Source organism: Microtus pennsylvanicus, chromosome 3, assembly GCF_037038515.1.
Source record: "Microtus pennsylvanicus isolate mMicPen1 chromosome 3, mMicPen1.hap1, whole genome shotgun sequence".
Taxonomy (NCBI): Eukaryota; Metazoa; Chordata; class Mammalia; order Rodentia; family Cricetidae; genus Microtus; species Microtus pennsylvanicus.
Window position 1 is genome coordinate 64,872,481 of NC_134581.1, and position 25,931 is coordinate 64,898,411.

Below are 25,931 nucleotides of genomic sequence, written 5' to 3' on the forward strand. Positions count from 1 at the left end.
TCTCACAAGAAACAGAACAATATTTTGTCAGGCTCTGTACAGTGGTCCCAATTGCTAGTTTCAATTCAATAATGATCCCAAGTATTTCCTTTGATCCACAAATGCTATCATCTCTACTGTCACAATTCAGATGTTTCTAGTGTCTGTCCTTTCTTGGTGCTGTGGCATCGTGAGTGTTAGCATCACTGGGGACAGGACTGGAAAATCTGGATTCCTTTTTGAAAACAAAGCCCACCACCTAAACTAGTGTCACGTTCCTCTGGCAGAGAAATGCTAAGACAGAATTCATATTTGTTGCTCCAGTCAAGCTTTGGAATCTTATTCATTCAGTGTTCATTCCTTGGCTGCGCGTTTTCAGGGAAAGCATAAGATTCCCCATGCCTACTTCACTCATTTCTACTTGCTTCAGTTATGAAATGAGATTGAAATTTTTGATTAATTCTCTTTTCTTCTTTCTTTAAAAATAATGTAGGGCAGTCTAGAGCAGCTATGATACCTCCCAAGCATCCACGGCATCCCAAGGGAGCTTCGGATGATGCCATTGCCTTTGGAGAGAAGACAGACCAAGAAGTATTGAATGCTTCCCAACCCACGCCACCCCCACTGCCAAAGAAAATGATTCGAGCCAATACAGAGCCGATCTCCAAAGACCTTCAGAAGACCATGGAAAGTAGCCTTTGTGTCATGGCTAATCCCACCTACGATATTGACCCCAACTGGGATGCCAGCAGTGCTGGGTCGTCTATTAGCTGTGAACTCAAAGGACTGGACATTGAGTCTTACGATTCCTTGGAGAGACCTTTGCACAAAGAGAGACCTGTTCCTTCAGCAGCAAACAGTATCTCCAGCTTAGCCACTCTCAGTATTAAGGACAGATTTTCCAACAGTATGGAGTCCCTCTCCAGCCGACGTGGTCTCTCCTGTAGACAGGGTCGAAGCATCCAGAAGCCACAGAGACAAGCACTTTATCGAGGACTTGAAAATCGGGAGGAAGTGGTAGGTAAAATCCGAAGCCTTCATACAGATGCCTTGAAGAAATTGGCTGTTAAATGCGAAGACCTCTTCATGGCTGGGCAGAAAGACCAACTCCGCTTTGGAGTGGACAGCTGGTCAGATTTCAGGCTAACCAGCGACAAACCGTGCTGCGAAGCTGGAGATGCGGTCTACTACACTGCCTCATATGCAAAAGATCCACTCAATAACTATGCCGTCAAGGTAAGAAAATATCGAAAATCTCACCTTAAACTTCTTTTCTTCTTTTTCAAGACAGGGTATCTCTGTGTAGCTCAGTGCTGTCCTGGAACGCTATAGACCAGGCTGGCCTCAAGCTCACAGAGATCCCCTGCCTCTGCATCCCAAGCACTGGGATTAAAGCTGTGCACCACCACCGCCCAGTTTTTTTTTTCAAACATTCTTTTGTTGTTGTTGTTGTTTGTTTTTGTTTTTTTGAGATAGGGTCTTACAGTGTAGCTTTGGCTGGCCTTGAACTATATAGACCAGGCTGGCCTCAAACTCAGAGAGATCTGGCTCTTTCTTTGTGAGTGCTGGCACTAAAGGTGTGCACCTGCATGCCTAGCCTTACCTTTCTCTTAGCCAGCACCTTGTTACTGAGGTGGCTCCGTTCTTTCTTTCCACTTTCTTTCCTCCAGTTCCTTCATTGTGTGAAAGTAAGTGAGCTTCCTATACTAGCAGATATACTCTAATAAGCAGGTTTATTATGAAAAGGAAATATAGACATTAAAGAGAATAGGAGAAGCAAACATTCTGCAGGAATCTGGAAGTACTGTGACCAGATACCTGATAAGAAGCTTCAGGGATGGATGATTGATTTTGGCCACAGTAGGAGGGGATGCGGTCCATCGTGGTGGGGAAGGCATAGCAGGTACGGGGGTGGGCTGGTCACATTGTTCCTCCATCAGGAAGCGGAGAGAAGGAAACGCTGATTCTCAGTTAACTTTCCCCCTTTTCTTCAGTCTGGGGCGCTAGCCCATAGGACTGTGCTGCCCACATTCAGGGTGGGTCTTTCCTATTCTTTCCAACCTTTCTGCAAACACCCTCATGAAAACCACCTCATAGTCACACCCAGAGGTGTGTTTCCACGATACTCATAAAGCCCTTCACATTGAGAATGAACATGAACTATCACAGACCTCAGACTTCTCTGAGCCTTGGCAGTTTGCAGTGGTCACCTGTAAAAACGAGACTGTTGTGCCTTCCAGTCCATGCTTCCGTGTCTCTACCATGTAGGAGATCCTTGTCTGCCCCTCCTCCATGACATCTCTGCTCCCTGGGGAACACTTCCAATGACAAAGGTACTTAATACTTACTCATAAGGTCAGGATCTTTTTCTCCAGTTGACACACGAGGAAGGTTTTGCTCAGTGAGGTAACTGACTTGCTTGAGGTCACTTAGCTACAAGTAGAGCTAGAATTTAAGCATAGCTATCAGGCCAGCAAAATGACTCATTGAACAAAGGCACTTGCCAACAGGCCTGATGACTGAGTTTGATGAGTTCAATCCCTGGGGCGCAACTAGTGGAAGGAGAATATGGACTCGCGCACTTTGACACGCACACACACCCCAATAAATGTAATTTTTAAAAGCCTCAGGTATTTCTGATTTAAAATGCATGTCCACGGTTCCAAACAGCGCACTATTTTGAGAGACACAGACCACTTGACATGAAGGATTCCTGTCTGGTTATACGCACTGTAATAGTCAAACACAAATATCATGAGTGTAACAAGTGTTGTGTGGACTAAGATCTGTAAGGATTTGCCTTCTGATCCTGACTTCACCATTTTGTAGCTTTGTCTGCAGTAACACCTATCTCTGGGGCTATCATGTGGCTAAGTGAACTATCTTTGATGGCTTCCCTACTTTAAAAGAGTTAAATATCTTTGGGTCTCAAAGATGTTTTTTCCTCTTCTCTCAGATGTTTAAAATGATATACCATGTACCTTCTGGGACTAAAGTGACGATTAAGTAAGATAATCCAAGTGAAAGCGTTTAAAAGCACAAAGCTCAGTATAATGTTCTCCATTCCCATAGCCTCCTTTTACTGATTCTATCCACTGGTTCAAAACCAATTAACATATCTAAATGACTTTTACACGTTAATTTGGCTTAGAAGGACCAGATGGTATCTTAGTAAATTAATGGATAAGATAAACAATTGCCTTACCTGCCCATCAAGACCTATATGTTGGACCAGCTCTTTAGCTGGTGGCTTCTCTGCAATTGCAACACCTCCACTGCTGTCTTTACCCTCTGCTGCAGCCCACACTGTTAAAATTAAGCCAAGGGACAAACTGCAGAGAGAAGATATGGACTCAAGTTAATATATTACTATTGAGTATAAAAAGGCATTTTGTGATTCTGTGTAGCTCTTAAGAGCTATTACATCAATTGGGGTTATAGTACCTTATCTATCTTGGGTCTTTATTGCTACAGATCACCAATGCAGAATGAGTACCTATTTCAGAAAGGAACATAAAAGAATCTGTTCTTTCAAAACAATTGAGAAGTGGGGCTTGACTAACTTTATGTATTATTGCCACGCAATCTTGTCTCTTTCCTAAATCAATGGTGTAGTATTGATTTCTTTGCTTGTAATAATACAAAAGCAATCTCAAAAGAACAGGTGGCGAGTGATTATATACTGGGAGTTGTTGGCAGGTTTGGAACAGGGTGCTTTATACTAAATGCTGAATATAAATGTCTCTTTGAAGGCTTTCTGGGCATTTCCAGAAGTATCTAATTGATTATACAACCGTAAAGGAATAAATTCTAAGAAATCTGAGAACCCTGCATTTGTAGAGATGAGTTAAAGAAAACAACGGTTGGCCCAAACAATTCTTTTTAGTGTTTGTCTCCTTAACATATCCCTTTACCATGTTGGTGGAATTTAGAATAGCCTAATAGATAGGACTTGTCTCTTAAAATATTGCAAAAGGAAGACAATTTGAAAGGTTAAGGACCATACCTACATATAGTAGTAGTGGTAAACTATTAAAATATCTACTTTGTGTCGGCTTTTTCAGGCTGCCATAACAAAGTATCATAGATTGTGTGGCTTAACTAATAGGATTTGTGTGTATGTGCATGTGTTGTTGGGAATTGAACTTAGGGTCTTGTGTGTGCTAAGCAAGCACCCTACTACCAAGCTAAATCCCTAGCCCAACAATAGAAATTGATTTTCTCATGTTTCTGGAAGCTGAACAGTCCAAAGTCAGAGTTGTAACTTGGTTATTTTCTGAAAAGGGCTGTCCCTTCTGAGTCCTCCCGCCATGATGAGAGTCACTAAGAGAGAACACACGTTCTGGCCTTTTCATAGAAGGACACTGTTGTAGCCAGGTCCCAACCATATAACATATCTAACTTAATCAAATATGGTCTCATTGTGCTTTAAAGCTTCAGCCTGTAAATGTGAAGACGACCCAACTTAGTTCCTAGGAGTCCATCCTCCTCCCCTCACTTCAACTCATCTTTGTCGCAGGCAGATGCATCCCAGTCCCCTTAAAGGTCTGACTCCCAAGAATCAACTCTAAAGTCCTCATTTAAAGTCTCATCTGCATGTTATCTAAATGAGATATGGATGAGACTTAAGGTGAAATTCATCTTAATGCAACACTGTTGTCTGTGAACCTGGTAAAACCAGACAGCTTACTCGCTTTCCCAGTATAGTTGCACAGGCATAGGGTAGACATTCCATCCTGAAATACGGGAAATCAGAGGCAGAAAGGAGGAAAGATGGGTACAAAAGTCCAATTTTAGCTAGTCTTAAATGCTCTTAACTCGTATTTCTCTAAAAGATGCCCTCATTTGATCCTCTGTCACTCATATGGCTCCACAGAAGGCTCTCCCACCCTCAGGCACTATTCATTGTCCCCCTAGCTCTCCAAATCTAGGGAAGAGAGTCATCATTGGATATTCAGAAGGAAACAGCCCTACCCACTGGACCCTTCGTAAGAAGAACAACATTGATACCTTTTTCTGAAAGTTTTTTTAAAGCCTTCATATGTATAAGTGGTATGTGCGTGTGCTTACGTGAGTTTATGCGCATTCCATGTGTGTGAGTGCCTGTAGACACCAGCAGAAGGCATTGGGTTCCCTGGAACTGGAGAGGTACGGATGGTTGTGACCTGGTTAATATGAGTGCTGGGAGCCAGAGCCAAGTCCCCTTTAAGAACAGTAAGCATTCTTAATCTCTGAGCCCTCTCTCCAGCAGTAGTCTGAACCTCTCTATCACCCCATGGCCTTCTTCCTTTTCGTTGAACATAATGTACACAGACAGCCGAAGAGCTCTGTGGCCCAGGCCTGTAGAACTCGAGCTGTCTGGTAGCCTTTTTGTGCCATTCTTCTTTCTCCATCCCCTCTGGACAAACACTGCACCCAAACTGGCAGTCTCTGCTAGTGTACTATCTTGTCCCTTTTCCTGATTTCTGCTGAGAAGTCTGGGAACTATACCCATGACCTCTTTTTCTAATAACTGTTTAGCCCACACCCTTAGTGTCCTGTAAAGAACAAGCTTTCAAGCCTGGTGTGGTGGTACACACCCCTAATCCTAGCACACAGGTGGCAGAGGTAGGAGAATCAATTCAGGCCATCCTCAGCTATGTAGAGTCTGAGGCCATCCTAAGTACATGACATTTGTCTCAAAACAAAACAAAAGATTAAGCCCTCATGCCTTTTACATGAGTAGACCAAACAGTCTTCATCTTCTTTCCCCTTTCCTGTTGTCCTTTAAGCAGTCAGGAGAAACAGAGGTACTCTTTCAGTGCCTGGCTTGACCGTCTCAACTAAAATCCAGCTTTACCTCTCGTGTTCTTTCCTCAGCACTAGCAGACAGTGCAGTCCGATTCTCTGCCACTGTGTGACATGTGTCACCTTTCCAGTAGTTTCTAAGATGGAGTCCATTTCATCAGAGACCTCACTGCCATCTCCATTAGCATCTATCTCTGCTGTAGCTGTCAGTCCAGACTTACCCAGGCTTTTTCTAACATCATCTCTAAATGCTTTCAGCATCTGCCTAGTCCTAAGGCCGCTTCTAAAACATTCATAGCTGTTGTTGGGGTGGCACCCCCACAGTTTTTGTTTACATAAGCTTATAGAAAAGCTGTCATAGTCTCTATAGCCTAAGAGAAATTTATTTTCCAAATTCTGGAGTCTGGAAAACCTAAGGGCCAGGTTGTGGCTGACTTGGCTCCTGGCGAAGGCTTTCACTGGCTCTGTAAGCAGCCACCTTTTCCGTGTATCCTGACATCACAGAGAAAGCAGGGGAGCCTTCAGGGGTCTCTTTACTGCAAGTACATTAATGACATCGTATTAGGCCTCTACTCATAACTTGTTTAAACTTAATTACCTTCTTTTTGCCCTTATCTCCACCTGCAGTTGTATTGGTGATTAGGGCTTTAACACAGGAATTTTGGGAGACAGCTCAATCCATAGCAGGTGTCAGTGTTGGCCTTTGTTAAGTGGTTTTAACTTGGGACTTTTACTGAATTTGAAGGTTTTCCTATCTCATTTCTTCTAATTTGTCTTCATCTTGAATAGCTTTATTTGTTCTTAAACTAAAAGGCAGTGTAATATAGAATAAAGAGTTTGGATGTATCCCTATTGTTAAACAGGTCAAGGGACTCTTGGTTTTTATATCTGTGGAAGCTGGCTGCCATGCCTGCTCATAAAATTGTTATAATGCACATGGTTATGTAGCAAGGCTGCTTTTATAAACTATAGAGTGCATTTAAATACAACGAGACAATTCATTGTTGTTAATACTGGGAAAATAGTCCACATTCTCTAGGTTACTCATTATTATTCTTTAATATTGGACATTCTCCTAAACATATTTAGATAGGGTCTATACCTAGATATTTTCTTTCTCATTACTTCAAAGATATAGGAATCTTTTTTTCCTCTTAAGATTGTAGAAGAATGCTACAAAATGAAGCAACCTCAAGAATTTCAGTGATGCCAAAATTGGAAACAAATTAAGCTCCTGATATTAAGAAATAGTTTAATAAATTACGGCACATTGTCCCAATTAAATGTTTGTAACCATTAAAAGTGGTGACTATAAAGACTATAGAAGATGAAAAATGTTTATTGCAAAGAGCCATAGAATATCAAATAGTATGAGTACAACTTTGTTTAGAATGACCTATAGAATAGCAGTATGCAATTAAATCCTATGTGAGATTGATGATCATTATAGGTGACTGGGTTTTGTTAAAAGATTATATCTTGATCTATTCAGTGGCAGGACAGACTAGAGCATTTGAGGTTGTAGATCATCACACTGGGTTTCCTAAAGGCACAGGTACCCTTAGGTGTCCTTGCTTTCTCTTCTCTGTAGTCCTGTCCTCAAACATAAATCATAAGTAGCTCCTACCTCGTGTTCCTCAACTTTCACACATACTGGGTTTTTTGTCTGCATTCCCTTTTCCTGGAGACAGTATGACTCGGTGAGGAATTTCAGCCTTCTGATCACAGATGACCTGTTCCATAACTACCCGAGGGACCCTCACTAACAACCATTTCCTTGGTCCTATTCCTTACCTACAGAACTGGAATTGCCAGCAGTGAGAGCTGCTCTCTCCCTGGCCTCCTTTCCTTCTCTTTCTGCAGCGCTAACCATCTTCAGCCTTTAATCCCAGCACTCAGGAGGCAGATAAAGGTAGATCTGTGAGTTTGAGGCCACCCTTGTCTACAGAACAAATTCCAGGACAGACTCCAAAGCTACAGAGAAACCCTGTCTTGAAAAACAAATGAACAAAAAAAGTTGGGTTTTTTAGGAGGGCTAGAGAGATGGCTCAAAGGTTAAGAGCACTGGCTGCTTGTCCAGAGGTCCAGAGTTCAATCCCCAGCAACCACATGGTGGCTCACAGCCATCTACAATGAGATCCGGTGCCCTATTCTGGCCTGCAGGCATACGTGCAGGCAAAACACCATATACGTAATAAGTAAATAAATCTTTAAAAAAAAAGAAAGAAAGAAACTGTAGGACTTGATATGTGTGTGGTATTATCATGCTAAGTTGCACAAACAAGCAATGATTCTGTTACACAGCATAGAAACACCCATGAGTCTCTTACCCACCATTGCTTCTGACATCTACTGCAAGTACTATGGCTTTTTAATTCTTATATGCTTAGAACCTGGTACAATATATAATAGTGGACATTTGATAAAATAGTTCATGACCTTTCAAAAAACAGCATTGAACATTGTGATATTCTGTAGATTTACAGCAATACATATGCAGCAGACAAAAGCCTTGCCCTCCCAGAGCTTATAATACAGTGGGGAAGACAAAACATAAATAACACTTAAATAAGACAGATTATAATGAAGGTTCAAACAAAGGGGTTGATTCAAAATGAATGGTTTTAGAAGAAAATCATAGTGGGAGAGACCCAAAAGGCTCAAAGCAGGGAGGTCACGATTGTGTTTTCGCAACAGTCCAGGTAACTGTGAGTCCGTTGCTGCAGTAGGACAGAGAAAAAGAAGGGACGTGGTTAAGAGTTGACAAAGGGTGCCCATGTATAGTTAGTGCTACATGTAAGATGGAGGCAGCAGTCATAAATTTCTAGGCAGGACAACCCCAAAAGGACGGCGGTGCCACTAAATGAAATATGAATCAAAGCTGAGGTGTCAGTGAAGCATGCAAATGACGGCCAGCTAAACACAGGAGCTCTCAGAAGTGTGAGGCCTAGGAAGACGGTTTGCTCGTCCCCCAGAATCTTGATTTAGTCAGACTAGCTGGGGCATAGGAGACTGTTGGGGGAGAGAGCGATGTAAGGAAAGGCAGACACACAGAAGTGGATGAAAACACAAGCCATTGGAGCAGTAGTCACTCACAGGCCGAGAGCTCAGGCATTTCAAGACAAGTGTTCACAGTCTTTGGTGAGCCTCAAGAAAATGCAGTGACCGTGTAGGTGGGGGAGAGATGCCCCCCGCTTTCTCCTTGCTCCTCGCTTCCTGTGGCATTCAGGAGAGCGGGCACTGCAACTCACCAGCTGACCCTGCTGGTGAGGGCACAGGTGAACTTGGTGCCTGTTCACCTTGGTACCCAAGGTCCTGAGAGTGGGAGAGCTGGCCCTACACTCCTTGTTTTCTCTCCCACCTCGCTCCTTGCCACCTGCGGCAGATGAGAGAGTTGACCCTGCCCCTCACCAGATACAGAACCAGGGAGAGCGGGCCCTGCACCTCGCCTGGGCAGCACAGTAGTGCTGACTCCATTGATGGAGGCATAGGGAAGCTGGCAATGAGAACATAAGTGTGAGAGGCTGAGCCATGCCCCTCACCAACCATATATGGTGCTGTGGGCAAGAGAGAGAAGCACATCCCCATGCCCCTTGATGCCTGTGTTAGGTGAGAGAATGATCCCTGAGGTCACTAGAGCAAAAGAGCTGGCCCTGGCTCTCACCAGCTAGGCAAGTGGCCCCTACACCCCAACCAGGCAACACCAGTAGAGCTGGCCCTCGGGGTGTAGGTGTGGGCAAGCTGACCCCAAGGATATGAGAGCAGGAAAATTGGCCCCACCCCTTGCTGCTTACTAAATAGGGTGAGCTGGCCGGGACAGTACTGGAGAGCTCATTGAGGATGAGGGAGAGCTGGAGGACTGACCAGCAGCCACCCAGCTCAGAACTAGAGCTACGAGTTGACCCGTCCCATCATGCACCTTGTCTATGATTTGCTGGAACACATGAAGGGGCTGGTCCTGCAGACACAAAGTTACAGGATCTCCGTGACACAGGACAACAGGCTATCCAAGAGGAACCCCTGTGAAGGCCACGTGTTGATGATGTAGCAAAAACCAGAGACTTCAAACCAGACTGAGTTAATGCATTTGAACACTTGCAAGTAACAATATGTGGACTAAAGGACTGTGTGACTCACTGTGCGACACTTCAGCTTCCACAATGAAATTCTTATTTCTTTCCAATTTTATCTTGTTTTATCCTGGGGGAGGAGAGGGTGCAAGGGTAGAGAGGGCAGATGGGAAGGGACTAGGAGATGAGTGGGATCGAGATGCATGATGTGAAATCCACAAAGAATCAATAAAAAGTTCAACTGTAAAAAAGAAAAGAAAATGAGTAACCCAGCAAGCTAGCAGGGTCAGAAATGGGGAGGTGGTGAGTGTAAGTCAGCTTTTACCTAAGCGTCTTAGTAAACGAAAAGCAAAATCAATTCCCACACAATCAGTTGCCTTCAGCTCCCATTTCTTCCTCATCTATGTTTTCTCTTATTCTCTCATCTTGACAGATACCACCCAGCAGGCCAGACTGTCTGGGTGAGCTACACATTGGCTGGACTCCAGCCCCTCACTTCCCTGGTCTCTAAATAAAAGTAACTATAAAATTAAGCTTGAACTAAAACCTCCCTGATATCCAAGTAAAAAAATCTCCATTGCCTTCTTTGTCTTTCAAAGACTCACAATAGCCACTAACCACATATCCTGGTAGACTAAAGTCAATTTTCAAGGGCCTTTATCATCTTTACTAAAAGAGAACAAGGCCAGAGAGGGTAGTCAGTTTCATGGTGGACTGAGTCTTGACTCCGAAGCAGACCTTCCCCATTATACTTGAGTCCATAAGCTAGCTCTCCATGTAATGCCTTTTGCCTAGAAGAGATGGAGTACATACCTGGTAGATTATTGCTTGATCTCACTGAGATTTTTTTTCTCATTTATCTCATGAGATAATCTTTGAACAAATGCTGCTATGAAAGACTGTTAAATTTGGATGAAGTTACCTTAAAGAAGATGTTCAGTTTTTTTACATCTATGAAAATGCAACTGACTCTCTAAATGTTTCCCACTGCAATCCAACGACAATGGGTGTCTTCTCTTTAATAGTGCAAGCCTTTGTTCTCAAGGCTAGGCAGTACAAAGCTCAGTAGACTTGGGGACTTTCCTGTTTCCCCAGCAGGCTTAGTTGCTTTTCCTCCTACACCACAGCCTTGTTAAAAGCTTGTAATAAAGTTGAGGTGAATTGTGGAGACCCGTGCTTTTTATTGCACTTTTTACTCAAATCCCAATTTGTCTTATTTGGGTAGATGCTGAGAAAGCAAGACACTAAATGAAAACGCATTAAGGGGAATAGCTGTTATCGGTAGGAATTTACAACAAGTTCATACTATCTACACGGGCAGTTAATTACTAGCTTAGTAGTAAGGAAAAACCTAGATGGAAATCCATCCACACTTTTATAATTCAGCACAAATATGCCCAACACTGAAACATTACAGGAAACGGGTGATCGGTGGCCAGCTACACATACGCAGCCATCCTAGGTCAGTATCCGCTTCATTTCATGGCTCGGCATGTGGAAGTGTCAGAGAGCCAGCTGGGAACTTGCTTCGAGAGAAGAGGTTTGGGCTCCTGTGAACTTGGAGCCAAAATAAGTTGCCTAATATAAGAAAAGTCAGAGCTTTGATATTAATGAGGTGAGAGAGCGTAGTGGGGATTGCAAGTTGGGGTTCACATTGGTTGAGTTCCTAATCTGGGTCCTAAGCTCTAAGTCACAAATCAGATGGTCAAGCCTTACAACAGTTACCTTCTCAAATATCTCCTCTCTGTTCCAAATGAGTTCCTTGGCCATGTAAACATTTTTGTAGTAATTTAAGAGTAAAATACCTGGCCAACGTGGTAAGTCTCATAGCAGATTTTACAGTGTGGAGTCCTAGTTCTTTGTACCCAGACAGGATTTCATATATTAAACATTTCATCTATTTTGAATGTTGTTGTAACAGCATAGCCTTCAGGGGTCATGGGGGGGGGGGTGTCTTACCTCTGAAGCTGGAAGTAAAGGGTACTCCTCAGCAGGTCGAGGAATTAATGTCAAGCAGTAACTGACCTTTATACTACAGTATCCAATACTGGGTGTCGGTCTAGAACTTGTTTCCCTTGTGCAGTTGTGCTTTTGTGTGCTGCAGCAGAGTAGCACGGATGGAAAAATGTGTGTGATCGTCAGTGTTTCTCATTTCTGTCCCTCTACAATTTATCCCCTACAATATCCGTCTCACTTAAGGCTCACTGAGGCCCTGGAAAGCGCGTGGCGTGAGAAGGAAATGAGATTCCCTGCTGATAAAGTGGAAGTAGGCTGAAGGCTCACTGGGCCCATAATGGAAAAATAAAAGCTAATGTAAGCTATTTTGGGAAGAGTCCTGCATTTTGTAATTATTACTTTCTTTGGGAAAGAGAATAGAAAATTGAGTAGAATGATGAAGGAGCCTTGTCGCTTTGTGTAGTTTTGTTCAGCACAAAGCCAGTGAGCCTCTGGGGCAGACTCACTCAGCAGACAGCGCTCTTTGATCAGCTGTACTCAGCTGTGTAGTCTGGCCATTCAAGAGTGTTGATTACTTGGGTTTGTCTGCTATTGCCCCTTCCCCATTCCTTTGCCAGCTTCCATCTGTTTCCTAAAAGCTATTCGTGTACTCTTAGCTGCTCTGAGCGAAGACGCCTTATAACCATACTGGATTCAACGTAGCTGTCTCTTGGTATTTTGTATGGGTAAATTGAACATATGTTTTGTCCTTGTTCTCTGCTAGGCCCTGAGATACAAGTGTCTGTTCTTAAAGTAGACCAAAAACTGAGCTAACTATAGTAAGAGAGATGTCCAGATGCAGGAGAGGTTTAGAGTGTTCAGCGCCTTCTCTCCATCAGAAGTAACACCTGAGAAGGCTTTGAAAGGAAAATTAGGAATTCCTTTGCCACCTAAGGAATGAAAATAGGGCCTTGGACAGAAAGGACAGGAGACTGGCTACAGACAGAGAGCAGCATGGGAAGAACAAGTTGGAAAAGAAATAGGAAATAGAGCTGTGAACGGCTGCTTAGATATCTAAATAGGTGGGTTTTAAAGATAGCTGGGCTCCCTGTGAGAGGAGTATTGAAAGGAATCCATAGGAGAAGCAAGGAGCCCCACTGGAAAACCTTTGTGGTAGTCCAACAACAGAGATGAAGAAAGAATAACTTAAAGGATATTTAGGAATAAAATCAATAGATGTTGTAAACAAGTTGGACATAAGGAGTAAAAGTGGAAGAGAAATCCAGAGTGGATTTGATGCAGGAAAGTGGAGAACTGAGCCAGATAGTGGAGCCATTCACTAGGAACGAAGACCAGGGTGTAAGGGTGGGAAGGGTTCAGGGTTGGTTGTGCCAGATAGTAGCAATTCATAGGATAATACAAATTATTCAGCCAGTGCTGCCAGTGTAAGATTCTGAGAGATAATGTGGGTTACCAGGCAGATGTGAGATCAGTGCCGTGTGCAGGGTGGTTGCTAACACCAGCAGCTCAAGCAAAGGGTCAAGAGATCATAGTCAGTGAGCAGCTCCATCATACTCCTGCCACCCCCACCCCCGACTGCTCTCCTCCCAGTTTTTAAACTGAGTGTCTGTCACCAAAAGGGCAGCAGGATGTAGGTCTTCTTTACAGGCCCCAGACAGTGAGGGCATTCCGGAAGGGTCAGTCATGACAGACACATGCTGTCTCTCCCTTCCCGGCTGCTTATGATGTGACTGTGCAGTCACAGCCCCAAAGTCTACTTTATAAAAGTTAGCTGTCTAGGTTGACATTCTTATTACAAACATAAATGCTTTATAATGACAAATTTGCCTCAAAGGTATGCAGAGCAGTTGCCATGAGCAACACATAAAATGAGCCCCTGAGCTGAAATGAACGTTGGGAATCTTTTCAGATTGTGTGTGAGGAACCATTGTCCAGCTCAGGCTTCCTGCTGAGACCAGGCTGTGTACGTGTTGGGAGTTTGACCCGGATCTAAGAAAGTCTTGAGAGAGGATAATTTAACCCTGACTCTGGTTTTGTGTTTTGTTTTTCCATTTTCCAGCAGAGAACTTGTCAGTGGTTTTAAAGTGTCCCCACCCCTGTATTTGGAAATTTTGTCAAATTGCTTCAGGATGCTGCAGTGACTGCTGTAGAATCATCAGATTCCTTGGCCCGCTTAGCTGATACCAACCAGAAATTTCTCCTTCCCTGTGTGTTTTACTAGCTCAAACGTGTACCCATTTTCCCTTCAAGCCCCAGTTTTTACACCAGTGCATTATTCGTGCTGAGGTCACCAGGGTCGTCCTTTTTGATGTTCCCCTGGCCCTTCTGCAGAGTGTCTCAAGCAGGCAGCCCTGTGAGCTGATGAGCGTAAAGCCCCTGTGCCCAGAATGGGCTCCTGGCCTTCTCATCGGGTCCCTTTGCTTGAACTCAGCATGCAGTCAACAGCAGGCAGACAGACCACGCTAACCACCCTTCAGCCGCTGGATCTCGGTCTGTGGTGTGCAGAGGTGCCTGGATGTTGATATTGCAGCGCCCTCTAGTGTCTCTGGTGTTGAGCTCCTCCGTTTTTCTTCTATTGCTGAAAATGTTGACAAGCACATAATCTGCCAAAATTGGCAGCATTTTAAGTATGCTTTCCCATACCGTTGTCTCTTGTTGGGAATGTGAACTTTTCCTGAAGATAGGATAGCACCCTTGGTCTGCTGTGTTTTTGTTTCAGAGTGTGTGGGACGGGATTCGGATCCCTGTGGGAATAGTTCTGAGTCCTCTTTCTTGAGATGCCCCTAATTCGGGCCATCTACCCTTTACAAGGAAAGAATGTGAATTCTGCTCAAAAGAAATAAATGAAAACGAGAAACTGGAAAGTTTACTGAGTAAAGGAATTTAAAAACAAACAAATCAACCCCTGGCAGTAAGAACTTCATTTATTTATTCTAGAAAGAGGAGTTCTCCAAAATAACTTTTGAACTAGAAATTTATCATCTGAAGTCAGGCCATTTTGAGGTATTTTTTAATCTAAAGGAGTCAAGTTATTAATATTTGAAAAATGGCTACTATGTAGTACATAGAATGATATAATATTCCTGCCTAAATTAACATCGTTGCAGCTTCCATAATAAAGATTTATGAGCTACCTATCACGTGAAATCCTATTATGGAAATCTCCATAAGTCCATATTTGGGTTATAACTGGCTCCGTGGTTATAAACCAATTAAAAGTCTAGTACCTTTCTTCTCTTTTACGCTTCATTCTCTCGTTTATTATTTGCCCTTAAACTAGATTGACCCATTATTCTCCAGCCCTGTGTGACAGATAAGGAGTGCTGCCTGTTCAGGTTCTCCTGGGCAAACCATTTTCCTCCCAAACGTCCAAAGTAGTGGAGCAATTTATCACCTCTTCTTTGTAAGTTGCTCTGATCTTTATCTCAAGTCGATCTCTGAAGCTAAACATACAATCTAGTTGTAGAATCCACGCTCTTATCTACTTCCAAAACTTTGGAAGATTTTATAAAAATATGCATGACTACCTCTCTGCATACATGCAGAGAAAATTAGACTATCACAGTTGGGCTATCTCCTCTACCTCTGATGTTGAACCACCACACAATGAGGGTATCTTGGCATAGAAAAAAAGCAAAAGCTTGGTTAAACCATTTTCTTTGGAAGTAGATTGGCTTTCCTAGACTAGAACATAATGCTGTCCTTGGCTGAGTGTGGCTCATAGTTTTGCATGGGAATCTGAGGCAGGAAGATTACTTCAGGTTTGATACTAGCCCGGGCTCCATCATGATTTTCTGGCCAGACAGGACTCTTCATAGGAGACTATCTTAACAGAACAAAAACAAGGAAATCTTTGAGTCATTTATTAGCTGTCTTCATCAGACCAGCAGTCAGAGCCACTGCTATGGCAGGTCGCTCTCAGAACTTAAAGGGAAGAGGAGTGGGACAACATGAACACTCTCACACATCATACAAATAGTGTGCATGTTTGTGTGTGTGTGTGTGTATGTATGTATGTATGTATGTATGTATGCATATATATATATATATATATGTGTGTGTGTGTGTTTGGTCTCTTTGAAAACAATAAGAAGTTTCTGTAAGATTGTATTCTTTTTAACATTTCCAAGTGGTCTGATTGGTTAGCAACATTACATTTGTGTATGTTATTCATGTGTGGATTTCCTTGATATACTTGATCTCATTTAATCTCTCCTACCGCCTGTGAGGTAAGGTTTCCATATTCTTTATATTGTTTGCTTTGTTAGGCAAGCTGAGACCCAGAGGAATTAAGTGAGCATGCCCAAGAATACTCAGCTATTGGCAAGGCTAAATCCCGGGCCTGAGTCCTTGGGAGTGTCCTTTCTGTAATGTGACAACCGAGTTTAATTTGTAGTCTCGTTTAACCAAGCTCAGTGATATCTGATAGACTTTTCAAAGACGGAGGAGCTGGGACCCTGGGACCTCCATTTTAGCGGGCAGTATGATATGAAGCAAATTATAAACCTCCAATGAGTTTAATGGTACCATGTGCCAGGTCTAACCCCCCCTTCCCATACAACTAAATTATGGCTAGTATAGGATTTTAAATACCTGGTGACACATAAACATGAAATATTGCCATCAGTGCATTATAGGAGGAATTCATGTGATTGATGCGCATATAGGATATATCACACTGCATGTGCTAGAGACTGAGAGCTTTCCAAAGATAATGTTTTCTGAAAGATATATGTTTGAACTTGAACTCTGCCTGAGGACATCTATTTCAAGAGCAGAAGTTTGCTTTAAAAAAATTAAAAATAAATAAAGCATTTTTCAATCTGATTAGGTAAGTATGTGGCAGAAGACTTGAAAGACCTTGGTTTTGGATGTCTCACTGGATATGTACGGACTTATTTCCATGGCATGGAGTGGTGACATCAAGTCTCTAATTGTAATAAGCATAGGCAATGACAAAGAGATGCTGTTCTCCCCAGAGACTCCCTTGCTCTTTTTTCTTTCATTTTTAATTTCTTTATGAATAGAAATCAGTGCATGCTGCTTCTCCAAACAGGGCATCCATCCGCATCTCCTAAGATGTTTGCAGTTTTCTTTTTAAGTAAAATGGATAAAATGCAACTTTTTAAATTTGACTTTTTTTTCATATTACTGTAAGAAACAGGCGGTATCCATACACCAAGAGGACATATTCCTGGAGTCTGTGGTGTTAGATGTGTGTTGTAGACTGTTGTGGTCTGTGGATCAGGGCTAGACTGCGCCTCCACTGTCAGCCTCTCCAAGCCCATTGGGCGGTTTCGTTTGTTTATTGCTTTTATAGTCCTTTGAGGTCAGAGCTTCTTTCTTGAGTCATGCCTACTTCATAGAATTTCTTATCAAGGTCTTACTGCCTGATGTTGGTATGGGGGCGGAGCCAGTCTAGATAGAAATTTCTGTAGGCAGTAAGTGAAGCTTTGTTTTGCTGCTGTTGTCTTCTGGCAAGGAGAAGGGTAGAGTAGGACAAGTTTTGCTGTTACAGCACACTGCAAACTCTTAACGTGTATCTGGACCTTATCCTTTCTTTTAACAAAAAACATAAACTGGACATGCAGCATTTCTTGGTGATAAAAACATTCAAAATCCTTCCTTCTGACTTTTTGAAATTAATTATGTATTATCTATAATCACCATACTGTACAAAACATCTGAATTTATACCTCTGAACTGTTTATAACTGTTGCCCAGCCTTCCCAGCCTCTGATAGCCATGATTTCACTTCCAGCTTCTGAGACCATCCTTTAGGACCCACATCTGACTTAAATCACACTGTGGTTTGTATGAGCCTGGTTTATTTTACTCAGCAGATGACCTCTACTTCCATCTGTGTGATCACAAATGACAGAATGTTATTTTTTATGTATATATGCCCTATTTTACTTATCTAGTCAGTGATCAATATAATTTCCATTTCTTGCCTATCAATAGTAAACACTGGAATGTGGCTCTTCAACAATGCAGTTTCATTTCTCGCGGCTATGCAGTGAGCTCACTAGGTCATATGGCGGCTGTTTTTCATCATTGGAGGTTCCACAGTGCTGTGCTCCTTTATGTTCCGCCAACAGTGTGCACAAGGTCCCTCCTCTGCTCTCACCAGCTCTTTTATTTTTGTAACAGCTTTTATTTTTTCCTTGATTTATATTTTCTACTTTTTAACTACATATATGTGGGGGGAGTGAAGTGAAGCAGCATCTGGTCGTTCTGGAGCTGGAGTTACAGGTGTTGTGATCTTCATGGCATGGGTACTGGGAACTGAACTCAGGGTCTCTGCAAGAACAGTTAGTCCCTAACTGGTAAGCCATTTCTCCAGCCCCCTTAACAGCCATTCTAATGGGAGTGAGGTGATACGGTTTTGATTTGCCTTTCCTTATGGTTGTGTGTGTCCATCCCATTGTATGTCTTATACTAATTATTTTTCATTGGGTTGTTTGAGTTTTAGTTATTTTTTCTTATTGTTAGTAGTTTTTGGTTAGTTGGTGTTTTTATTTTTAATTTCTTACATATTCTGAATTTTGGCCTCTTCTCAGATGTGTGGTTTCAAATATGTCTCCAATTGTTTTTTCTTCAATGTGTCGACTTGTTTACTTTGTGGTACAGAGGTTTTTAGTCTGATGTAATCTCATTTGTCTATTTATGCTTTTATTGCCTATCTATCCCTTTGGAGGCTTGTACACAATTTTTTTTCCTGTTCTAACATCCTAAAGCCTTTTCCCTGCTGGTTTTATAACCTCGGGTCTTGGGGTTAAGTCCTTAATTCATCTTGAGTTGATTTTGTAACTGGTGAGAGCTTAGAGGTCAAGCTTCATTCTTCTGCATGTGCACATCCAATTTCCCAGCTCCATTTGTGGAAACCCTCAGTCTGCTTTAAAGAACTGTGTGAAAGCTAGAAGTGGAACACGGAAAGCACTGCGCACAGCCTTGAAGGTAGGGGCCCATGAGAAATGGTTGCCACCAACAGTGGTCACTCAGCACAGGGCTGGCTGCCTCACTCTTTCCGAAGACGTCACTGTATGTCTGTGTGTTCCAGTTGGTCATCCTCAGCATGTCCTCAGTCTGTTATGGAAGGGAGGTTAAGTCATGTTCCTTCCTCTCTTTCAGATCTGTAAGAGCAAAGCTCAGGAATCTCAGCAGTATTACCACAGCTTGGCTGTCCGGCAGAGTCTGGCTGTGCATTTTAACATCCAGCAGGATTGTGGCCATTTCCTTGCTGAAGTCCCTAATCGTCTGCTTCCCTGGGAGGATCCTGATGCTCCTGAAAAGGCAGAGGACGAAACTGAGAACAGTGAGGAGGAGGTAAAAGCAGAAACCGCCGGGGAAAACCCCCAGCCCTGCTCTGAAACAGAGTCTTCCCAGAAAAAGAACCAGCGAGTCACGAATAGGAAACAGAGAAGCCATGTTGTGGTGATCACCAGGGAGGTTCCCCATCTCACTGTGGCCGACTTTGTGCGAGATTCCTTGGCCCATCATGGGAAAAGCCCTGACCTGTATGAGAGGCAGGTGTGTCTGCTGCTCTTACAGCTGTGCTCCGGCCTCGAGCATCTCAAGCCCTACCATGTCACTCACTGTGATCTGCGCCTGGAGAACTTGTTGCTTGTCCAGCACCAGCCTGGGGGAGCTGCCCAAGGCCCTTCACCTGCAGATCCTTGCCCCCCCTCAGCTTGTCCCACAAGGCTCATCGTGAGCAACTTCTCGCAGGCCAAGCAGAAGAGCCATCTGGTGGATCCCCAGATCCTCCGAGACCAGTCCCGCCTTGCCCCAGAGATCATCACAGCCACCCAGTATAAGAAGTGTGATGAGTTCCAAACGGGCATCCTCATCTACGAAATGCTGCACCTGCCCAACCCTTTCGATGAGAACCCAGAGCTGAAGGAGAAAGAGTACACTCGCACAGATCTGCCTCGCATCCCTCTCCGCTCACCGTACTCTTGGGGCCTGCAGCAGCTCGCCAGCTGCCTCCTAAACCCCAACCCTTCTGAGCGCATCCTCATTTCTGACGCCAAAGGCATCCTCCAGTGTCTGCTCTGGGGCCCCCGTGAAGATCTCTTCCAAACCTTCACCACCTCTGCAACCCCAGGACAGAAGAGTGCTCTGCTCCAAAACTGGTTGGACATCAAGCGAACACTGCTGATGATCAAGTTTGCTGAGAAGTCCCTGGACAGAGAGGGGGGCATCAGCCTCGAGGACTGGCTCTGCGCTCAGTACCTGGCTTTTGCCACCACAGACTCCCTGAGTTACATTGTGAAAATCCTGCAACACCGTTAACATGGCCTGGATCTCGTTCTTATTATTAAGTATTTCTACCTTCTTCGTGTTGCCCTCAGGTCCCTGTCCTATACTCACTCAGAATTCAGGAAAGGAGAGAAGCTAACCTGCCATCCTTGTCCACGAGCAGAGGGGGCCACTCAGCAAGGTCATCCACAGCTTTACACAGGGAGAAGATGAGTGTTTCCTTACTGTCCAGAAATTCCACTGCACAGCCGTGCAGTCACCCTCCCATGGAACATTTGTCATCTGAATAGTCCCACAAACCTGGGGTCAAGAAGAAAATGGACCAGCTCCGGCGGAGTGCACTTAGTAAGCTGCGTCCACCTCTTCCAGAACTGAAGCTAGTCTGCCTGTCCTCACTAGCTAGCGGCACACAGCCACCAACATCGGCTGTCCTCCAGGGATGCCCTCCCAGCAGCTTCCTCTTCCTGTAAAGTACCCATAGCTGCCTCTTTCCCAGGAGGCATGCCATTTTGCTTCTCGGCTCAGTTTTAGTCACTGGGGACTGGCCTGTGTCCTGGCCGAAAGTGAAAGGAGAGGAGATTCCCGTCTGTTGGATGGCGGGTCGTCCATTCGTCCATTTCCATTCACTCTTAGTAAATGTGTGCCCTACACAAGGAACAACCTGACAGCAGCAGCCTCGCCACCACTGCTTGGCTGGCCTTCACCTTTACTCCGTCCCAACCTGCTGAAGTTTGGGTCTTTCATCTGCTTTTGGGGGCCCATTACAGAGCTGACCGGAGGTGGTGTCCCCAATGCCTCAGCAGAATGGAATGCAGTTCAGAGTTTATGAATAGTTGGCAGGACATGAGGAAATAATGTCCTTGTGTGTGCAATTCTCCAGGGGCCCTCAGGGAACAGACTTTAAAGTACTGTTCTTTGATTACTATCAGACCTAAGGGCACGGCAGCCCGGACTGGTGGTGGCTGAGTCAGTGTCCCCCACAAGCAGCGACTGGCCACCTCCCTTCCATCAGTAGCCAGTATCAGCTACCCTGCCAGATGCTGTAGACAGTGGCTCTGAATGAAATGGCTGTCCGCTTTAGCATTACCATTGCCTTAGAAGGCACCTCAGAGCTGGCTGTTGAAATGGCCAGAAGGCAAGGGAGGATGGGAAGGCCACTAAGATGGCTGGCCTGCTCCTAAGAATGCCAGCCTCTTCCAGAAGGACCGCCTCCCAGAGTGAGTGGCCCACTGCTCCGAAGACTTTGCGGTGGCCTGACGGCTGCGGTAGATGGCCGAGAGCTGTTCCTGTGGGACCTGTGCTCTCCCATGAATTATGTGCAATTTTTGTATGTATTTTTAATCTGTATATTACAGTGTTTATGTTGCAACTTTACCTGAGTGAGAACTACAGAAACTTTCCTCTCTTCCCTTGGCACATACTTGCGCTAAGAAGCGAGTATTCTTTCCACCTGTGTGTATGTTCGCTCATGCACTTGTTGTATTCAAAACTGTGAGTATCTGTTTACTTCAACCTCAACATCCCAAGAGTCACTTGAATGGTAAGCATGTACACATGTGTGCCTGTGTGCACACACATGCTGGAGGTGGGGACCAGGCCTCCAGGGAAGCAGCCTATAGCAGAGTCCGCAGACCTGTTCCTCTGCACCCTGCCAGTGAGGAACCTGGGGAGCCCTCATCCACCAGCGCAGAGTCATCTTAAAGCCAAGACTGATTGTGCAGTATTACTTGGGTGGCACCGTAGTGGCCTTGGACATTTCTAGACTTTTAACATTTTTAACAGCCTTTCATGTGATTCACCCTTATCAAAGAGAATCGAAAAAGGAGAATGTATTTTATTATTCATTTTTAAAGAGAATAATATGTGTGAGTCTGCATAGGGAGGATGGCCTTGTGTTCCTGGCTAGCTCCCCGAACTCCCAGGAAAGAGGGCTAGTTGGCTCACGGAGAGTCTTGGCCCTTCTAGATAGCATGACCGTGGAGTGGGCAGCCGTGGGTCGTGGTTGCATCGCGCCTAGCCGGCTAGGGTTTGATTCATCTTACATAGCCCATGTGCACATAGCTCCCCGCCCAATTATGCACTGAACTGGCAGCGTGACGACCACTGGCGGGTCAGCTGGCGCAGTCCTTCACTCCACACAACGTCTGCAGGCTGAGATATTTTCTCAGTGTCGCTCTCATGGTGCCTTGCCCAAGTAAACCCAAACGTTGACTGTGGAAGGAGGTTACATATTTAATGCAGAATGTCCCCTAGCCCTCTGTTTGTTCTGTCTGTAGATACCCTTTTCCTGTTAGCTTCGACCCAGCCTTCTTTCATGCTGCGGTAAAACAAGCATGCGCACTTCCGCTGCCATTGCCTGGCCATGCTGGTACTCTGTTCCACGTGATTCCCTCACAGCGCTGGTAAACTGAGCGCTCTCCCTTCCACGTGATTCCCTCACCGCGCTGGCAAGCTGAGCACTCTCCCTTCCACGTGTCTCTCACTGTTCTTAAGTCCACACAAGTGAGAGGCGAAATAAAAGCCTAGTGACAAGAGAAGGGCCTCAGCTTCCCAGAGACAGGTGGCTGTGTTACCCGTCTCTGGGGAATCGCCACAGAATGTGATGGACAGGAAGAGGATGTCCTAGGTTAGGTCAGAACAGACAAGGATTGTATTTCTAGGCAGAGTCCATCAGGTGGTCCTCTGAGCATTTCTCAAAATAGTGAAATTCAGTCAGTATAACTTCATCATAGATTCCCATTTTAATTCATCCGTCGGCTGAAGGGAACTCCTACCCTCTGCAGACACATACACACATATATGCATACATATATTATGAATTTTGGAGTGTCACTGGTCTAGCACTTGAAGTTCTCCTAAGTAACGTCTGTAGTGAGCAGATTGTTTTTTCTCTTAAAGTCTATGCCATAGTTTCTTCCATTACATTGAGAGTGTGAACAGCTAAGCCCCTTTGGAGCTTTTCCTTCAGCTGTACGAACACTGTCTCAGCACGTGTGGACACTAGAGAATCAGGACTGTGGCTAGAGCAGGCAGCAGTAAATGTCTCTCTCAGAGTGCCTTGTTAGCATAGTAACCTAGCCATGGAAATAAGAAGTGTTTCACAGAGAGGCCCAGGCTACCAGCAGCCTCCTGTGCCGCAGAGGAGAGCCCTTTGGGGATGTGTTCACCCACACAGTGTGCAAAAGTTCACCATGGAGGACAGCGGTTAGATGAGCAAACGAGCAACAGAACCCGTGGGGGGCAACATGAGACTCATGAGCATCACCAGCCCCCAGGCTGAGTCAGACTGGCAGGCAGGCCGGTGGCAGTGGCTTCCGGGATTTGCTCTCAAGAGGTGGGCTGAATGGGGTCGAGGGGGATGTGCGCTCCTGCTCTTAAACTGCTGGAGCTGGGGGCCAAGAAGCGCATCCCTCAGGAGCTAGCAGAGCAGCCTCCGGAGCATCGCAGGAGTGCCAGTTCTGCCTTGGAGCTCAGGGTGTATTCATGAACATGGAAATCTGAGCCTCCAGGAGGATCCATGTTTCTAAGAGCAAAGCCTCTGTTGTCACAGAATCCCAGGAACGATCTTGACGCCCACGGAGTAGCAGGTCACGGAAGGCTTACACTCAGCTTTTCACGTTTAATTCATCCAATACCGGAAAATCACCGGGCATTAGCCAGTGACCTGCCTACCGTCAGGATTTTCCCATAGCTTTTACCCAGAGTGATCCAAAAAGATACAGGCTAGTCTCAAAAACTGGGATGGATTTTGGAGGCATCATTGTATTTCAAGTAATTCTGGGTATATAAAGCACACACATACACTTGGAAACGGGACAAGAGGAACTCAGCTCGCTGGGCCAGCTCTGGCATTCTGGTCATTCCTCTCTCTAGTGGGTAAGGATTGGGATTCTGATCCAGTCTAATAAGTGAACAGGATAGCTGCCCATAAAACTGGGTTATTAGATTTACTTCACCGAAGCTCATCTTCTCAAAGGCCCAAAGTGCTGCGCTGAGGCAGACCCAAGTGCTACCCCTGCGGAAGCGTGCACTGAAGTCCACCTGCCCACACTCACAGCAGTGCCCAGCCGGAGACCCCACGGCCCCAAACCAGTGCCCCCACAGGAGGTCAGAAGAGCCGTAATGCAGAATCCTAGACAGGTTATACCAAAGAAGTCAACCCTTTCCATCCTGCTTCTCAGATGATGGGGCTGTGCTGTGACCGGTGCCAGAGGAAGGGAATCTGTACACATTCCACGACCTGGGTGCTCAACTGTAAGTCATTCTCGGAAAGAAAGAAAAGAAAAAGCAGTGCATTTTCCACATGAGGAGAAAAAGAAGGTGAGGGTGGTGGGAGTAAGGGAGTGGCAGCGGCCGAAGCAGGTAGTGAAATTCCCTGGTATCTAAGAAGAACCCGTAACCAGCTCGCTCACATGACTGGCTGTTGCCCAGACCTTAAGCGTGGGAACGCCTCGTCTGTGTAATATTGAAAGCTTGGGCTGGAGGTGATTTCTTTCTTAAAAAGCAGGTGCTTTCAAAAGGTTTGTCTCGAGAACTCTTGGGAAATTTCTTAACACACCGCACCATTTTATGAACCTTCCCCCGAAGGTGATTGTCATCAGCATCTCTTCCAATGTGTCTAAGTACCCAGACTGTCCAAGGTGCTATGCAGCTGTCGGCCACCTACCCCTGCAGCTGTTTTAAATTAGAGACCTTTGCATCAGCTGCCACTGGAAACAATGCCCACTTAGATGGGCCACCGGGATCTGCATTCTGAACATCCTCTGTCCATTCCCCCTTCGAGAGCCTCTCCGTCTGTCCCCACTTCCCACCCCTTCCTACCCCACACCCCATGGTTTTTTAAATCAAGAAAGTTTCAGGGAATCAAGAGGTTGGGGGTTCTTTTCAGCCCAGCAGAATCGCAGAGTTATATATTTTGCTATGAATAGTGTTGTGGTCCAGGAAACCCACTCTGCCCGCCAGTTTGTGACTAGTGTGTGTGTCTGCACTCTCGGTAACTTGAATGTTGAGCCAGCCCTGTGGCTTCAATGTGGTGTCGTTGAAAGATTAAGCCACACAGCTTTAGGAAGCCCACTCGTTTCTTGCCCTGTTCCCTCCCCAATTCTAGAGTGTTGTGTGTGAACACACTGGGTTGGGTTTTCTGTTAAGGATATGGAGGGCGATTTGTTGGGAGATGGGCACAGAAGCAAGATGTCACCTGTCTTGGTGATTGGAATCATGACAGTCCTTACTCTGACCTCTGATTCTCCATGGCCCTGCCCACACTATTGGGAAATCTTGTTTCCCTCCCTCCAGCGCTCTCTCCATCTCCTTACATATTTACAGTTGTATGAATCAACAACAGATCCCCCCCCCCCGTGTCAGCAGTGGCGCCGCCCTTTGGTTTGCTGTGGTACTTTGCTGTGTACTCTGTGGCCTCACGTTACTGTGTAAATAAATTCAGTTTAATATACACAAAGAACCAGACTTCGTGTACACGTCCTTCCAGCGACCTGTCCCTGGTGACACACGGCACGGGTTTGGCTGCAGATGCAGCTCTCTTACTCATTCCCAAGAGGGCTGCCCATCCCTGAACCAGACCCTTAGCCAACATGCCCTCCGCCTCCCAACCCCATCTCTTCTTTTCTCTTCAGGGCCTCTGTAATTTGAGAAAAAGAGAGCAAGTGGAGGTGGCTGCCCGTTCACTGGGTGAGATCGCCCCCTGGTGTCCAGTCATGACAGGCTACCTTGTTAGAGAGGCTTGGCCAGCAGCGACAAGCCTACAGAATTCACACACTTGAGGTACCTTAAGGTACATTGTCACATGAGACATCCTTCCTAAGGCAGACAAGCTCATAGGCAGGCCACCTGGTGTAAGCAGGAAGACCGCAGTCA

At 45.0% G+C, this 25,931-nt stretch overlaps 1 protein-coding gene across 2 annotated transcripts in view; it reads left to right on the plus strand.

The window, feature by feature from the left end:
- The window catches only part of Peak1 (pseudopodium enriched atypical kinase 1), a 209,930-nt gene extending 184,418 nt beyond the window's left edge, over positions 1 to 25,512 (plus strand). The window contains exons 7-8 of one of the 2 annotated variants that reach the window (XM_075965832.1): positions 473 to 1,215; positions 18,927 to 25,506. In XM_075965832.1, coding sequence (XP_075821947.1) covers positions 473 to 1,215; positions 18,927 to 20,090 — 1,907 coding nt within the window. In that variant the 3' untranslated portion in view covers positions 20,091 to 25,506. Of the gene's footprint in view, positions 1 to 472; positions 1,216 to 18,926 lie in introns of both variants that reach the window. The other variant, XM_075965833.1, reaches the window with a different exon arrangement.
- The last annotated feature ends 419 nt before the right edge of the window (positions 25,513 to 25,931 follow it).